General features: G+C 33.7%; 1 protein-coding gene across 2 annotated transcripts in view; it reads left to right on the forward strand.

The window, feature by feature from the left end:
• The window catches only part of ADK (adenosine kinase), a 521,304-nt gene that overhangs the window by 345,705 nt on the left and 157,881 nt on the right, over positions 1-17,718 (forward strand). For both annotated transcript variants that reach the window (XM_047825350.1, XM_047825351.1), the window contains exon 7: positions 5,306-5,476. In XM_047825350.1, the coding sequence (XP_047681306.1) occupies positions 5,306-5,476 (171 nt within the window). The remainder of the gene's footprint in view (positions 1-5,305; positions 5,477-17,718) is intronic.

Below are 17,718 nucleotides of genomic sequence, written 5' to 3' on the forward strand. Positions count from 1 at the left end.
ATGTGTATTTTCCCATATTTTGGATTATTTCCATAATGTAGACTCTCATAAATAAAACTATTGGGTCAAAAAGTATGAATTTGTTTATGGTTCCTCATGTGTATTCAAATTATTTTCTGAAAAACAGCGTCAGTTGTCCTCCCACCAGCAGTATTAGTATATTAATTTCACCAACCTTTCTTCATCATTGAAGAACCTTTTTTCACCATGTTATTTCTTTAATTGCTAGTGAGGAATACTTGTCTATGTATTTATTTACTAGCATATTTATTTTTTTTTTTCAACGTTTATTTATTTTTGGGACAGAGAGAGAGAGAGCATGAACAGGGGAGGGGCAGAGAGAGAGGGAGACACAGAATCGGAAACAGGCTCCAGGCTCTGAGCCATCAGCCCAGAGCCCGACGTGGGGCTCGAACTCACGGATCACGAGATTGTGACCTGGCTGAAGTCGGACGCTCAACCGACTGCGCCACCCAGGCGCCCCACTAGTATATTTATTTTAATGGAATGCTTTTTGATGTTCTTGGCTCATATTTATTGGTGTCCTAATGTTTGTTTAATTTTTAATCTATTTTTAAACTTCTTTATAGACTAAAGATATTAAGTCTTTGTCATATTTACTGTAGACATTTTTCCTGGTCTTTTGTCTGATTTTTTTTTAACCCCTCCAAGGATTGGAAGAGAATCAACTGAAAGTCTTAATTTTTCTCTAGCAAATCTTTAGATAATCTTCTCTCTTTAGGCTCAAAAGTCGTTCCCACTCCAGAAGTTTGATATTTACTTCTGTTTTATTGTAGATTGTCTATGTTTTTTAAGAAAGTAAAAGAAAACTCTTTGGTCAAACTAGAATTATATAGTTCTGTATTTGCAAGAAAGGAAACTAAATTACACGTTTTTAACCTTTAGTCAAAATCCAGTGTTTACTCATTATTTATAGATCAAATTCTGACCTACATCTACTACTACTACTACTGTGTTTGAAATTTTATGCATATATATATGTAGATAGGTTCGAATAGATTGTTTTGAGTGTTTCAAAATAATATGATCTATTTCTGCCCTGTTCTATTCTAATTAGAGTATTTTTCTAAACAAAGGGTCTTTTTTCTCCCTGTATTCAAAATTGATAATTATAAGGCATGGTTACTCTGTGTAACTTTAGTCCATTTTTAATCAATATTTTTGTATTTCCAAGAGTTACACATCCTTAAATTTTACAATGTACATGCATACGTGCACACACACACACACACACACACACACACACATCTATTCCTCGGGTAATTGTTAATGGAAATAATAAAAATAAATTTGTGCACTTAGGTAAGGACAATTAAAAAGAGCCCCAAATGATTGTCCTGAATTAAGGTATGTACTGGCAAAGAGCAAGAAGAACAATTCCTTTCCTTATCTTTTAGTATATTAAACAGTTTAATTTCTTACGTTCTCTTTTGTAGTAGTTAAACTACACAGAGAAATTCTTAGAGTAGTTGGATGACAAATTTATGTACAAATGATTCTCGACGAACGCAGGAGCTGGGGGGTGTCAAACCCCAATACAGTAAAAAATTTGCGTATAATTTTTGACTCACCTAAAACTTAAGAACTAATAGTAGTTAACTACTGTTGACTAGAAGCCTTACTTATAACATGAACAGTCTATTAATATATATTACAATAAAGTAAGCTAGAGAAAAGAAAATGCATTAAGAAAATTATACTGGGCACTTGGGGGGCTCAGAACATCTGACTCTTGACTTTGGTTCGGGTCATGATGTCACGGTTTGTGAGTTTGAGCCCCGATTCAGGCTCTGTGTTGACAGCATGGAGCCTGCTTGGGATTCCCCCTCTCTCCCTCTGTCTCTCCCCCTCCTCTGCTGGCTCTCTCTCTCTCTCTCTCTCTCTCTCTCTCAAAATAAATAAATAAACTTAAAAAAAAAAAAGAAAATGATAAGGAAGAGAAACTACATTTATAGGACTATACTGTATTTATCAAAAAAATCCACGCGTTAGTGGACCCACACTGTTCAGTCACACGTATTTGAGATTTCTAAGCACTAAGTTTGGCTATGCTAAAATGATTCTTTGGCTCCACCTTTGTCTTTTGCCGTCCCTCTCACTCCTGCCTGTTTGTTCTGTTTTCTTTTCCATTTTAATGGATAAAATCGTCTTGCTTCACTCTCAATACTGATTAATATTTTCAGACTTCTTAAGTGTTAGAATCTGCTTTGCTTTTGGTTGCTCATAGGGACAAAGAGTAATAGGATTAACTGTTGTATAAACTGAAATCCCTAATTAGAAAAATCATAAGATTTTATTGATTATACAGAGTATTTTTCTAAACTCTAGCCATATAAACTATTGGCCTGTTTTTATTACAAATCTGACACCTGAAAAAAATTTTTTTATAATGGCACTGTTTTTATATTTGGTGATAATACAATCTAGAACATATGGCCTAGCAAAGGATATAAATCAAGGAAGAAAAATTATGGTTGGCATCAGTTTTAAGTCTTTGCACTATAACAGAACACAAATCCTAAATTGTTTAAATACTAAATATTTACTTAAAGTAAAACAAGGGACTATTCAAAAATGGAATTAATTTAAATTGTGAATTTTCCTCACTTACAAACTGATAGTTTTTTGTATATTCTTTATAAAATTAACAAAATGTAAGTTATATTGTCCACATCACAATAATCTTGTGTTGCATTTTGAAGTAAAACACACATACAACATACACACTTTTGGAATGAGGCCAAATTTAGACTCCAGGGACATACTGTTCAGTACCTTAAATTACAATCAGATGTATTTTAGCACAGATCAAATTTTCAGTCTGAAGTTGGTGAGAAGCCTAATTATTTGACCAGGTTACTATTTGTGTAGACCATTCTATGGCTGTCTGTGGTTAATCCACAGCTGGCAGAATGCTAGCTCTGGGAGGTTTTTATTTCATGCTGGAACAGTTTGGGGAGAAATGGGAGGGGGGTTAGCTTTAAACATTCCTCATTAAATGAAAGACTAAAAAGCAAGTACATACATATTACTATGGAGACAAGATGCTATATAAACTGTTCATTTTAATTCTCCAAGTGACAAAAATAGCAAAGGAAACAGCTTGGATGTTCATAGATTGCAAGTGACATGGTGGTTGGTTAAAAAAGTAAAGTGAAAACATTCAAAAAACAATGTTACCTAAGACTAAGATTTGTTATCTTTTAGAATAGTTGAATATTGGTAAAGAATTAAATGGGATTTTTAAATAATATAAAAATATGTTATAATAGGGAAACATTTTTATTAGAATTTCATTAGCAATAGTTTAATAACAGACAATTATACTATAAAATTCTCTCAATACCTCTGAGTTTATCAGGGCAATAAACCCTTCAAATTCAAGTATACATGACTCCTGCCTCAAAATTAATTTTTTAATATTCTTTTAAAATTCTAATTTTTATTTGTGGGACAGAGAGAGACAGAGCATGAACGGGGGAGGGGCAGAGAGAGAGGGAGACACAGAATCGGAAACAGGCTCCAGGCTCTGAGCCATCAGCCCAGAGCCCGACGCGGGGCTCGAACTCACGGACCGCGAGATCGTGACCTGGCTGAAGTCGGACGCTTAACCGACTGCGCCACCCAGGCGCCCCTTAAAATTCTAATTTTTAAGTAATAGAAAAGAGTTTTTTTTCTTTTTAAAGTATTTAAAGTTTGCATGATGGAAATGGTTAGTCCTTCAGTTGTAGTTGAGTATTTCAGTAGCCTTTTTGTAATTTTAAAAGAAGTTTGCGTTACATTTTCAAGGTTATTTCTTCCATTTACAAGCTAGCTCTTCTTTCCTTCTTGTTCCCATTGCCCTTACTTCCTCTGGTTTCTTGTTCCTTCTAATCATCCTCCCTATCTTGCTTCTTCATTCTTCTGTTTCTCCCATAGATCCTTCTTGTTGAAGAGCAAAAATGCTCAAACTTTCCCTATTCTTAAGAGCAACTCTTCCAGTCTTCTTCCCCCCACTAAAATGTCTTTCTGCTCTTTTCTATTCTATTACCTATTCAAACTAGGGATATTATCTCTGGTCCTTTGAATCTAAGTACCATCAAATATAAGCTGTCCTAGGGGACATTAATTTTGCTTACCTATTTTGCCTGTGTTTCAGATGATTCTATTATTTTTCATTGATAAACCTTCCAAAATAATTTATAGCCTTAACCCCTGCTTTCTTATCATTCTTTCTTTAATAGCTTTTTTTTTTTTTTAACCTTTACACCAAAAGCACTTAATCATCAAATCCAGTGACTTTTGCTCATACTTTCTTTCTCTACCCACTGATAGCTTTGGCTACCTTAAAGTATCTTCTTGAAATTTTCCTTGTTGGATTTCTCTGTCATCACTTCTGCTGACCTCATTTGCCTTCCTCTTGTTCTCTCCTTTACGATTTTCTGTTTGTCTTAACTGTTGCTGTCCAGATTAACTTTCCTTTAAATTTTTGTACAGGCTTGTTATTCCTTTCTTTCAAGGAAAACGTCATTACCCATCATCTGTCCCCATGCCATCTAATAGACTCCTGACCTGCCACTGAAGGCCTTTTGTGTTCTTAACTCAGCTGGCCTTTCCGACTTTATCTTCTGTTGCTTTTTGTGTATTCCTTCACTCACTTGTGCATCATTCAAACCAATTTCCTATGTAAGCATCCATGTCTGTGCTTATACTTTCTTTTATGTAGAAAGCATGACTATATTTTTTAATTAAAATATTTTTCTGTTATTACTGAATTATTTTCTCATTACTTGAAAATTCTAATTCAGAATCTTCCTTAAAAAAAACCCCTGTAGGTGTTTCATAAGCTAACAAGCTATGATCTTAGGAAACTAATTTTATTTTTTAATAAATATAACGTCACTTATAAGAATCCAAACTGTTTCTAAGAAGCTACAAGGATCCAATCTGCCTTCATTACTATTTTTCTATTTTAAATGTAATTATTATATTGAATAAGGGCTTTGAAATATTTTTTTCTTATGTGGATTCCCAGGATTCTTTCCATATTTAGTATACAAATCTAGTATGAAATAAGTTATGTGTTATACTCTGACATAATGGCACATATTAAGCATATTGTACTCATATGATAGTTTTTTTTCTTCTAATCAGATGTTGCTGTTTTCTGCCTTGCATTTTATAACTGCAGTTTAAAGTTTGTATTATGTAGACTTTTGCATTTTTTATAGATTTCTATTATTCTGACTGAGAATGACTCTGGAGATGACATTTTTAATTTCCCCTCCTTTTTTTCTTTATCCAGGGCTTTTTTCTTACAGTTTCCCCAGAGTCGGTATTAAAAGTGGCTAACCACGCTTCTGAAAACAACAGAATTTTTACTTTGAATCTGTCTGCACCATTTATTAGTCAGTTCTACAAGGAATCATTGATGAAAGTTATGCCTTACGTTGACGTACTTTTTGGAAATGAGACGGTGAGTTACTTTTTAAAAAAAAGAAGTACCTGGTGGTTTTTTGGGGTTTTTGTGCGGGTGGTTTTTTTCTCTTTTTTTTCTCTTTTTGGTTTGTGTATAAGTTTAGAAATATTTCAGTAAAAACTGAAATATTTGCATAAATAGAATTGAAAATTGCACAACAAAATGTCTTGAGTTTGTAATTCAGGATTTTTAGTATTTCCTCTGGTATATATTAATTTCTATCATAATAAAAAATTGTCTCTTAATAGGTTAGATTATTGAGGTTTCTAATTTACATATAGTAAAATTAAATTTTACTGTACATTTGTATGAGCTTTTGAAAATGCATGCCTGACATGTAGCCATGACCACAATCCAGATAAAAATCATTTTCATCACTCCTTTCGGTCATCAACTTGTTTCTGACCAGTAAAATAATGTTTTCCTCTGAAATTTTCATGGATTAAGGTAAGGGGCATTTGGCCTAAAATTAATATTTTATGAATTTAAGTATTTATTCAAAGTGTGAGTCTATTTAATAGATTATGGGTAAATGTTGGTATAATTTGTATTAAATTTTTTATTAATAATATTATTTTTGCTAATATTTGTATGTTGTATTTGAAGGTGATAAAATGGGGTTTAATTTATAAATTTTTACAGCTCTTTTGTTTACTAAAATTATACTTTCTTTCATTCTAAATTAGTAGAAAATAGGTTTTTTTGCTCATTTAGTACTTACAGATTTTGTTTAACCTGTAGACTTTAAACATCCATAAAACAGGGGGGAAAAAAGAGAGAGAGAGAGAGAGAGAGACCTTCAGTATATCTTCTTGTGACCTGGGCAGCATCACTTAACTTTCATGAACCTCAGGTTTTTATGTGTAAAGTGAACATGTTGTACTAACTAGTCTATTTGGATTTGAATTCTATAGTTGTAATGTAGTTTGATTATATTCACTGATTTTGTACCTAAATAAGATAACTGTTGTCTGTGTAGAATAAAATAAATTTGATGTGGAAATAATTTATGAGATCCCCTTAGTGGTTTACAGAAAATAATATGGTGTGAATATCTTCAAAGACACTTTGAAGGGAACTACTACATTCTCGATGATTCACAAACTGATATAATGGCAAGAAATAGTGGTAATAGCCTTGAACTGTGTATCTGCTAGAAGTTTCACTTGGTTAAAATCTACATTTCACATTTCCTTTATGGCTGATTTTATTTTCTGAAGGATTAAAGGAAGTAATTAGGAAAAGTGTTAATCTGGCCTTTTAAATTAACATGGAAGAATTGGTCATCAGTATGGTTGAGAATCCTTGGGAGAAATTGATATTTGAACTCAGAGTTCTTTGTAGTCAAAAAAGATGAGACTGGCAATATTTAAATATATGCTCTGTATTTTAAGAAGAAAAATTTCTTAAACTTTAAAAAAAAATAAATATCATTGCAAAGAATGAGATTTTAGAATCAAAGACAACCTGAGATGATTGAATACCATCAAAAATTCAGTTCTGATTTTATAATATCAAATGACCATAATTAGGAAGAAAATGGGGAGGAGCCTTAAAAACAAACATTGCAGAGCACAGAAAATTCTTTAATAAGAGCTCACATTTGTTAAACACGTGTAAAAAAGATGGAAAGCATTTACAGAACCAGAGAACAATGCCAAACGTTTGGCATAGACATAGAAGAATAGAAAAGAACAGAGGCCCAAGATTATTAGGTTTGCAGAAAATGCTGATGATATCAAAATGGCCTTCACTTAAAAAAAGAAAAGTCTCCAAATGCACAGCAAGAACAAGACAAAATAATTGGACTTCATCAAAATTAAAAACTTTTGTGCATCAAAGGACAGTATCAAGAAAGTGAAGCCTAAAGCCAGCAAAAGGAAGGAAATAATAAAGATTAGAGCAGAAATAAATGATACAGAAACTAAAAAAAAATAATAGAACAGATCAACGATCTGGTTCTTTGAAAAAATAACTAAAATTGATAAACCTCTAGCCAGACTTATCAAAAAGAAAATAAAAAGGACCCAAATAAATAAAATCACAGATGACAGAGGAGAAATAACAACCAATACCACAGAAATACAAACAATTAGAGTATGATGAAAAACTATATGCCAATAATAATTGGACAACCTGCGGGGCGCCTGGGTGGCGCAGTCGGTTAAGCGTCCGACTTCAGCCAGGTCACGATCTCGCAGTCTGTGAGTTCGAGCCCCGCGTCGGGCTCTGGGCGGATGGCTCGGAGCCTGGAGCCTGTTTCCGATTCTGTGTCTCCCTCTCTCTCTGCCCCTCCCCCGTTCATGCTCTGTCTCTCTCTGTCCCAAAAATAAATAAACGTTGAAAAAAAAAAAATTTTAAAAAAATAAAAAAAAAAAATAATAATTGGACAACCTGCAAGAAATGGATAAATTCCTGGAAATGTATAAACTACCAAAACTGAAACAGGAAGAAAGAGAAAACTTGAACAGACTGGTAACCAGCAAAGAAATTGCATCAGTAATATAAATAAATATATACATACATACATACATACATACATACATAAATAAATACATAAATAAATACATAAATAAATAAATAACCAAAAATCCAGGGCCAGATGGCTTCACAGGCAAATTCCACCAAATACTTAAAGAAGAGTTAATACCTATTCTTCTCAAACTATTCTAAAAAATGGAAAAGGAAAGACGACTTCCAAATTCATTCTATGAGGCCACTTTGAAGTGCTGAATCACTATAATGTACACATGAAACTAATATTATATTACACTGTATGTTAACTAAGTGGAATTTAAATAAAAACTTGAAAAAAATTTTAACAAAGTGAAAGCCCATGGAATGAGAGGAAATATTTGCAATGATATATCTGGTAAGGGATTAACATCCAGAATATATATCTCAACAACAAGAAAACAACTCAATTCATAAATTGTCAAAGGACTTAAATAAACACTTGTCCAGAGAAGATATACACATGGCTAATTAAGCACATGAAAAGGTACTCACCATCACTAGTCATTAGAGAAAACCAAAATGGGATACCACTTGATACACATTAGGATGGTTATTTTCAAATATATGGAGAGGAAAAAAATATTGCCAAGGAGGTGGAGAAAATGGAACCCTTTTGCATTACTGAATGGAATGTAAAATGCTGCTGCTGCTGCTGCTGCTGCTGCTGCTGCTGCTGCTGCTGCAGAAAACAATTGGGTGGTTCCTCAAAATGTTAAACATAGAATTACTACCATATAATCCAGCAGTTCCACCGATAGGTATATACCCAGAAGTCCTGAAAGCAAGGATTCAAGTACTTGTATGTCAATATTTATGGCAGTGTTATTCTCAATAGCCAAAAGTTGGAAACAAACAGAAAGTCCCTCAACAAATGAATAGATAAAATTTGGTATATACATAAAATGGAATACTATTCAGCCTTAAAAAGAAATGAAACTCTGATACGTGATACAACATGAATAGGTCTTGAAAATGTTATGTCAAGGGAAATAAGCCATACACAGACAACTGGATTTTCCTATAAAGATTCCACTTATATGAGGTACTTAGTCAAATTCTAGAGACAGTAGAATATTGGTTGCCAGGCACTGGAGGAAAGGGGGAATTGGGAGGTTTTTTTTTTTAATTTTTTAATGTTTATTTTTTAGAGAGAGAGGGAAACAGTGCAAGCGGGGGAGGGGCAGAGAGCAAGAGAGAGAGAGAGAGAGAGACAGAATCCAAAGCAGGCTCCAGGCTCCTAGCTGTCAGCACAGAGCCCGACGCGGGGCTTGAACTCACGAACCGTGAGATCACAACCTGAGCTGAAGTTGGACACTCAACCGACTAAGCCATCAAGGCGCACCAAGGGAGTTATTTTTAATGGTTGCAAAGCTTCTATGTGAAATAACAAAAAAGGTCTGGAAATGGGTAAATGGTAATGGTTGCACAGCATTATGAATGTACTTAAGGTCACTGAATTGAACACTTAAAATAGAATGGCGAAATTTTATCTTACATATATTTTCCCACCTTGTTTAAATAATTAATGCACCAACTAGTAAAGTTAGACTAGGACTTATAGACTAGTAGAGACATTATACTATTATAATCTATATATAGTATAGATTATTAAAAGAATCATTTTTCCCTACCTAGAAGAGGAAGTTGTAAAATGACAAGCTACAAGTCGTGTCTGGATAAATTTTTACTTTTTTTTTTATGTTTATTTTTGAGAGAGAGAGTGTATGCATGTGCACAGGGGAGGAGCAGAGAGAGGAAGACAGAGTAGAGAGCCTGATGCGGGGCTCAAACTCACAAACCATGAGATCACGACCTGAGCCGAAATGCTTAAGCAACTGAGCCACCGAGGAAAATAAATATTGGATATGAGGCAATTAGACATATTTGGTGTTTTCTTGAACCAGTCTCAAAAAGTCTGCTGATAAATAAATAGATTTCTGGTGATACACTTCAGTGTTTACTCTGAGCTTTGCTCAGCTATCAACTATTCAGATAAAGCTGTATTTGCAGAGAATGCAAATGCAGAGAATGCAGATAATGCAATACTTTAACAAATATCAGGTAAGTTGAATGTCAAAATGAGACTTTTGAAAACTTTAATAAACTGGAGATACCAGTTGAGTGATGAAAGTTAATAAGGATAAGATTCCATATTTGATTATAAAAAACAAGTGTGGCATTGTTTGTTTTTTTCCTTTAATCTCATCTCTCATTTTTCTCCTTGAATACTTTAGTAATAAACTATCTTTAAGTTTCCAGGGGAAAAAAGGGACATTGTATTTCTATTTTTTTTTAATGTTTATTTTTGAGAGGTGGGGGGAGGGGCAGGGGGAGAGAAAGGATCCAAAGCAGGCTCCACGCTGTCTGTGCAGAGCCTGACGCAGGGCTTGAACTCATGAACCGCAAGATCTTGATCTGAGCCAAAGTCGAAAGTTTAACTGACTGAACCATCGAGGCGCCCCAGGACAAAATGCAATGAAGTGTAAAATAGATTTCTCAGGGCATGCAAGTAGGTTTGTTTTATCTTTCTTTCTCCCTCTTAACCCAGAAACAACAATCAAATCTGTGCTTACTGTAAATTTTCAAAATGTCAACTGTTAGTGGCAATCAAAAGAATGAAATCTTGCCGTTTGCAACAATGTGGATATAACTAGAATGTATTATGCTAACCGAAATTAGAGAAAGACAAATATCATATGAGTTCACTCATATGTGAATTTAAGGTACAAAACAGGTGAACATAAGGGAAGGGAAGCAAAAATAATATAAAAACAGGGAGGGGGAACAAAACAGAAGACACTCTTAAATACAGAGAACAATCTGAGGGTTGCTGGAGTGGCTGTGGGGGGATGGGCTAAATGGGTAAGGGACATTAAGGAAGACACTTGTTGGGATGAGCACTTGGTGTTATACAAAGGGGATGAATCACTGGATTCTACTCCTGAAATTATGATTGCACTATATGCTAACTAACTTGGATGTATATTAAAAAAAAAATTAAAAATAAATAAGTTCTAGTTCTTGAGTAAGTAAAAAAAAAAGTCAACAGCAAAAACAAAACACGCTTGGCTCTCATTTTCAGAAGGTTATACACTATTAATGATGCTTTAAAGCTTTTCTGATAACTTTAATATTAAAAATTTTTAAATGCCTTGTCCACCAAGGTTCTCTCTTCACATTGATCCTTGTGAGACCAGAAATAAATGAGGTGATCCCTATGATTACTTAAGCTTACTGCTTGGAGAGAATTTCCAGGCCACTATATGACCTAGCTATTCCACTCATAGGTATTTGCCCAAGAGAAATGAAAGGATATGTTCATATAAAGAATACACAGGGGAGACTGGGTGGTTCAGTTGGTTGGACATCTGACTCAGGTCACGATGTCACGGTTTGTGACTTGGAGCCCTGCGTCAGGCTCTGTGCTGACAGCTCAAAGCCTGGAGCCTGCTTCATATTCTATGCCTCCCTCTCTCTGTGCTCCTCTCCTACTCACACTTTGTCTGTCTGTCTGTCTGTCTGTCTCTGTCAAAAATAAACATTAAAAATTAAAAGAAAAAGAAGACGTACGCAAATGCTTATAGCCATTTTATCTGTAATACCCAAAGTCAGGAAACAACCCAAATGTCCATCAGCTGGTGACTGGATAAACAAATTGTTATCTATCCATACTGTAAAATACTACTCACTGTTAGAGGTGAATTATTTATACATGCACCAACATGGATAAATCTCAAAATATATATGCTGAGTGAAAGAGGAGATGCCAGACAAAAGTACACTATATATGATTCAATCTAAATTAAATTCTAGAAAATTCAAAGTAATGTGTAGTGACAGAGTAGATCCATGGTTGCTAGGGATAGAGATGTACCGTGAGGCAAAGATCACAAACGGATGTGAGGAAACTGTTGAAAATAATGGATGTGTTCATTATCTTGATTGTAGTTATAGTTTCAGGACTTGATATATGTGTCAACACTTACCTAATTATTAACTTTTTGTTTGTACAGATTATTAAATGACAATTATATCTCATAAAGCTATTTTAAAAGAATGTATACTGTGTGATTCCATTTATAGAAGTTTGAAAATAGGAAAAATTAATCTAGAGTCACTCAAATAAAAGTCACTCCAAAGAACCAATGTTAAAATGAATAAATATCAACTTATTTTTTTTAACTATGTATCAAATTTCTATTATTTACATGAAAGATTTCCTTATATTTCAATAGTATTATCAAGCCAAAGGAGGAGTACTTGATAGTCCTGTATTTTAATCCTGACAGACTATTAAATATTATCATACACCACCATTAAATAATGCTTTAAAATTAAAAGTGTTTTACACAAAAACCATTTCATCTACACAATCTGTGGCTGATTTTCTAATGCATGTACGGTTTCAGCTTTACTCATAGAGATTACTCCATTTTTGTTAGGTGGCATTGGTAGTGTTACTAGGACTGTTGATCCTATTCCTCTCTTAATTAAGTTTTACTTAACTAACTTGCTTGGATAACATGCAATCCTTATTCTTTTGATAAAACTTAACAAGTAGTCTATGAAAACAAAAAAACAAAACAAAACTTAACAAGTAGTTCCAAGTAAATGAGGGAGAATTCGTGGATATTAGGCTATTCTCTGGTATACCACCTTACTTCTTTCCCCACAAACTTCTTTGTTTACCAGGACTCACTTTATTTGTTCGTAAACCTTTTTAATGCAGTTTATCTTCATCATATAATTAATTATTATATAATCTCACAAAATGAGAATGCAAATAGAATAAGAATTAGCTTAATGAATTAAAAAGTTGCTCTTGAATTAGATGTGGGCATGAAAATGATAAAATATTAAAAGAAGCAAAAGCTATAAATATCTACACTCAGGAATGGCTTGATAAATGTCTATGAGTTTTCATTCTGCTTTAAAGAACTGAAACTGAAATCATAAACTATGAATTATGGATCTGGTTCTATAAGAAAGACTCTAGAATATCAGCAGACACACACTCAAAATTTTGACCCCACTTTAAATATTAGCAAATGATATATATTTATATGTTAATAAAATGCTTAGATTTTTTTCTTAATATAATCAATTTGCTGATCTATTAGGCAACTACTATTCCTTTAATTTCCTCATTTTAAAGTGACAGATTTGTGTGGAAATACTAAAGGATCCTTTAAATTTTTTCTTACAGCTTAAAATTAAAAAAAAAAACAACAACTAAGGATTCATTTTCTCACACATTCTAATGTTCAGTAAAACTGACCTAATTTATTCTAACCAGCAAAGTCTTTGTTCTGAAATCTAAAATAAAATGCCTACCATATTTTAAATAGTTATTCTTTTTCATTATTCATTTCACAGACTTGACTATAGTACCTTTCAAGCTAGACTTTTCTCATTTCTCATCCCCACTATTTCTTTTCTCAGATTTGCCCAGGGAAAACAATATTCTTCTCCAAGGAATATTTGCAAATATTTGGTTGGGCAAATCCAGATACAAAATAGAAGTGTCCACAGGAATAACATTGCTGCATTAATGTGTTAAAAACAAAGTATAATTATTAAGTGATATAATTTACTTTTTTTCTATTTTTTCTTTCATTGTGGTAAAAAAAAAAAAACAACAGAAAATTTACCATTTTTAAGTGTACAATTCAATGGCATTAAATAAGCCCTCAATATTGTGCAGCCATCACCACTGTCCATTTACAGAACCTTTCCATCATCCAAACAGAAGCTGTATACACATTAAACAATAACTCCCCACATCTCTAATTACCACTATTCTATGAATTTGCCTATTCTAATTTCCTCATCTAAGTAGGATCACGAAATAGTTGTCTGTGTATGACTTATTTCGCTTAACGTAATGTTTTCAAGGTTTATCCATGTATCAGAGTTTTGTCTTTATTTAGTCATCTGTTGATGGACATTCAATTTGGTTTTGCCTTTTGGTTTTTGTGAATAATGCTGCTATGAACAGGTACAAGTATCTGTTTGAATACCTGTTTTCAGGACCTTTATTCTATACCTAGAAGGGGAATTTGCTGGATTGTCTGATAACAATTTTATGTTTAACTTTTTGAGGAACCATCAAATGGTTTTCCATAGCAGCTGCACTATTTATATTCCCTCCAGCAAAACTTGGTAGTTAACAATTTCTCTGTGTCCTTACTAACATTTATTTCCCCTTTTTTTGACAGTAGCCATCTTAATGGATGTGAAGTAGCATCTTTTTGTGATTTTGATTTGCATGGCTTACTTTTAACAGATTCAGAAATGCACAGAATCGAATTTCTCTGTTACCTCAAAATTTTTGGTGTCCTGTTACAGTTCATGTTGTACTTTTAAACCTCACATCTGAATTTGGCAATTTCTTCTTACAGTAGTTTTGAAACTACTCTAGTATATAAGGCCTTTAAATATGACATTGTATTTTTAATTTGTTTCTGACATCCTCAAAGTTTAAAATACTTCCCGTCAGCAACAACCATTTGTTAGCTGGAATCACGTGTCATCAGCTCAATAAAGGACATTTTACACGCAGGTAATTATATCCATTGATGCCTGCTAATGCTAGCTGCTTTGTGGTCATTATCTAGCAATACATGACTAAAGAACTTGATTATTCTTCTTGTTTTTCATTTTTATTAAATTAAGAAGTTTTTTTGAATAGTGTCATTTTGCAAATGGTTCTTAGGAGTAATACCTTTCAAGGCTCCATAATCACTAGATAATTAACCTGCCAGGATTAAGTACACTCAACTTTGCCTCAGGATGCTTAACTCTCAAATAAGGTCAGTTATCTCATGATAATAACTGCTTTGTCAATAATTAACACTTAATTCCACAGTAAAATGTCACATCACCCATAGAATGCACTTTAAGATAGTTTAAATAATAAAATACAGCTTGAAAATTGGGCAGAAGATTTCAGTTTAATTATTTCAGACAGATTAAGGATGATAATGTTTTAGATAAAACTCCCTCACATACCTAGTGTTTTGAATCTCACAGATGATTTCTATTTAAAAGTTATTTGCTACCTGTTTCATCATTTTGTTGGCAGTATGCCCATATTGTACATTATCTTGCAGGGAGATCTATTTTAAACCTCTTGACCCTACAGAGAGGATTCACTATATTAAAAATCTCTAGTATAGATCAGGAAAACTGAAATTACGCTTTCCTGAGTGATGATTTAACTTTTTAAAAATGTATCTGTTTTGTCAATGAGTGAGTTACAAAACAGTGAATGAAATTCCACAGTTTGTTGATGTGGTTGTTTGTTATTGCTGAGTAGCTCTTCAATCATGTTTAGCACAGTGATATGCAGCCTAACACAGGAATGCTATTTGCAAGAATACATCAGGACATTTTTAAGGAAATGTAAAATTGGCTTTAGGTATTTGAATCCATGTTTTCTAAACCTGAATAATGGCTGCATCTCCTTATATATAAACCCTTATAATCTTTTTACCAAACCAGATGGAATAAGTTAGGTTTTTCTTCTCTGTCTACCTATTGAAGGGTGGGGGCAGGGAGGTGATTTTATTGGTATTTATTGTTTACATGGTTAAATCCATTTTAATAGCCATTGATTTTTTTTTAATGACAAAAATCATTTGAAACCAATAGTGCTTTTAAGTATAAATAAACTTTAATTAACTCTATCTTATCTGAAGTATTTTGTCAGGTTTTGTATATCTGTAAAATGGAACTTATTTGCTATTTCAAGATGAAAATCTGTATAAATATAAATTAGATGTGCCACATATGGTAAGTGGTATACATGAATATATCTTCATTCAGATGATTTCTTTGTATAGGAAAACTTCTGTTCTTTGTAAAGGTATTATTTTTAATTTTTGGAAGTTCTGTGTCTCTTCAGTCTACGCATATTTTATTCTCAGAGGATTTTTTAAAATTTTTATATCTTTTTGTCAAATTGAAGTCCTTAAGATACATGATTTCCAAACATTTCCAGAGAGCCAGCCTGTCACCAGATCCATATTCTGACAGAAGAGATGGGTTTTTCTTTTCCTCATATCAAGATATTCCCATCATGTATGTGGGTAATAGGACTGTATCTAAAAGTATAATTCTTCCTTGTTGAAGAATTGCCTTGTTTCTTTCAAGAAAAAATGGTCATTACCTTCTTGAGACTGTTCATACAGATCTTTCAATTCCTCATTCTTTGCTATAAGCAGTGAGAGGAGCCTTTGATATAGACAAAATCTAAGGTTATTTTAAGATCAGTCAAGGGGCACCTGGTTGGCTGAGCCCATTAAGTGTCCCACTCTTGGTTTCAGCTCAGGTCATGATCTCAAGGTTTCGTGCATTCAAGACCCCCATCGGGCTCTGCTCTGGCAGCAGGGAGCCTGCTTGGGATTCCCTCTCTCTCCCTCTCTCTCTGTCCCTCTCCCACTTGTGCTGTCTCTGTCTCTCTCAAAATAAATGAATAAATTTAATACAAATTTTTTTTAATGTAAAAAGTAAATGTTTAAAAAAAACAAAAGACCAGTCAAGGAAGGTGGAAAGAGCGTCCAACTTCAGCTCAGGTCATGATCTCACAGTTTGTGAGTTTGACCCTCACATCAGGCTTGCTGCTGTCAGCACAGAGCCACTTTGGATCCTCTGTACCCCCTCTCTCTACCCTTCCCCTGCTTGTGTGCACTCTCTCTCTCTCTCAAAAATAAATAAACATTAAAATAAATAAATAAATACTTATGGTGCTCTTATAAAATTCTGACATATTTACATTTCCTGCTAAGGATAATGAAGTTTCAATTAAGACAAGGGTATGGCACCATAAGATTGCTATTTAGCTTCTGGATTTGACTTTCTCCTTAGGGTCTTTCTAATAAATATATCTGGTCTGGAAAAAAAAAAAATGAGATTCACTGTAGCACAAGGGAGGTTCCTAACATCAGTGGTATGTTGTAAAGATGTGCTATGGGAAGGATTCAGAAAGAGCCAAAGGCTATGTAACTATGTGATTTGCATCTCTCTTCCTTCCTTTCTACTTAACTCCTTTACTCCTTTTCTGTTTGGATCCCCACCGATTTATCCTTCCTTTCTTACCCTTTTTCTCTCCCTCCCTTACCAACTACATTGCCTATCCAAAGAGGAAGGTTTTTAAATCCTTCCCAGACTACCATCCATTATTGATAAAAAAAAAAGCCCAATAACTTGAGATAGCTTGAATTGCTTTGGAGACAATCATATTTTATGCAATAATGCCATACATACCATGTTACTTAGTATTTCAATTAATCTTTTTTATTTGCTTGTTTCAGTTACTGTACTACAAATTTGTGACTCTTATAATATTACCTATCTAGTATGACATGATATAAAAGTAATGAGTTACTATTTAAAGTTCTTATTTAGGGGCGCCTGGGTGGCGCAGTCGGTTAAGCGTCCGACTTCAGCCAGGTCACGATCTCGCGGTCCGGGAGTTTGAGCCCCGCGTCGGGCTCTGGGCTGATGGCTCAGAGCCTGGAGCCTGTTTCCGATTCTGTGTCTCCCTCTCTCTCTGCCCCTCCCCCGTTCATGCTCTGTCTCTCTCTGTCCCAAAAATAAAATAAACGTTGAAAAAAAAAATTAAAAAAAAAAGTTCTTATTTAATACATTTTAAATGTCATATTAAAATTGTTAAATAAAATCGACATATCCCTGTACATAAAAACTGTAGATTTAGGGAT

This window comes from Prionailurus viverrinus, chromosome D2 (assembly GCF_022837055.1).
Source record: "Prionailurus viverrinus isolate Anna chromosome D2, UM_Priviv_1.0, whole genome shotgun sequence".
In the NCBI taxonomy this organism is placed as follows: domain Eukaryota; kingdom Metazoa; phylum Chordata; class Mammalia; order Carnivora; family Felidae; genus Prionailurus; species Prionailurus viverrinus.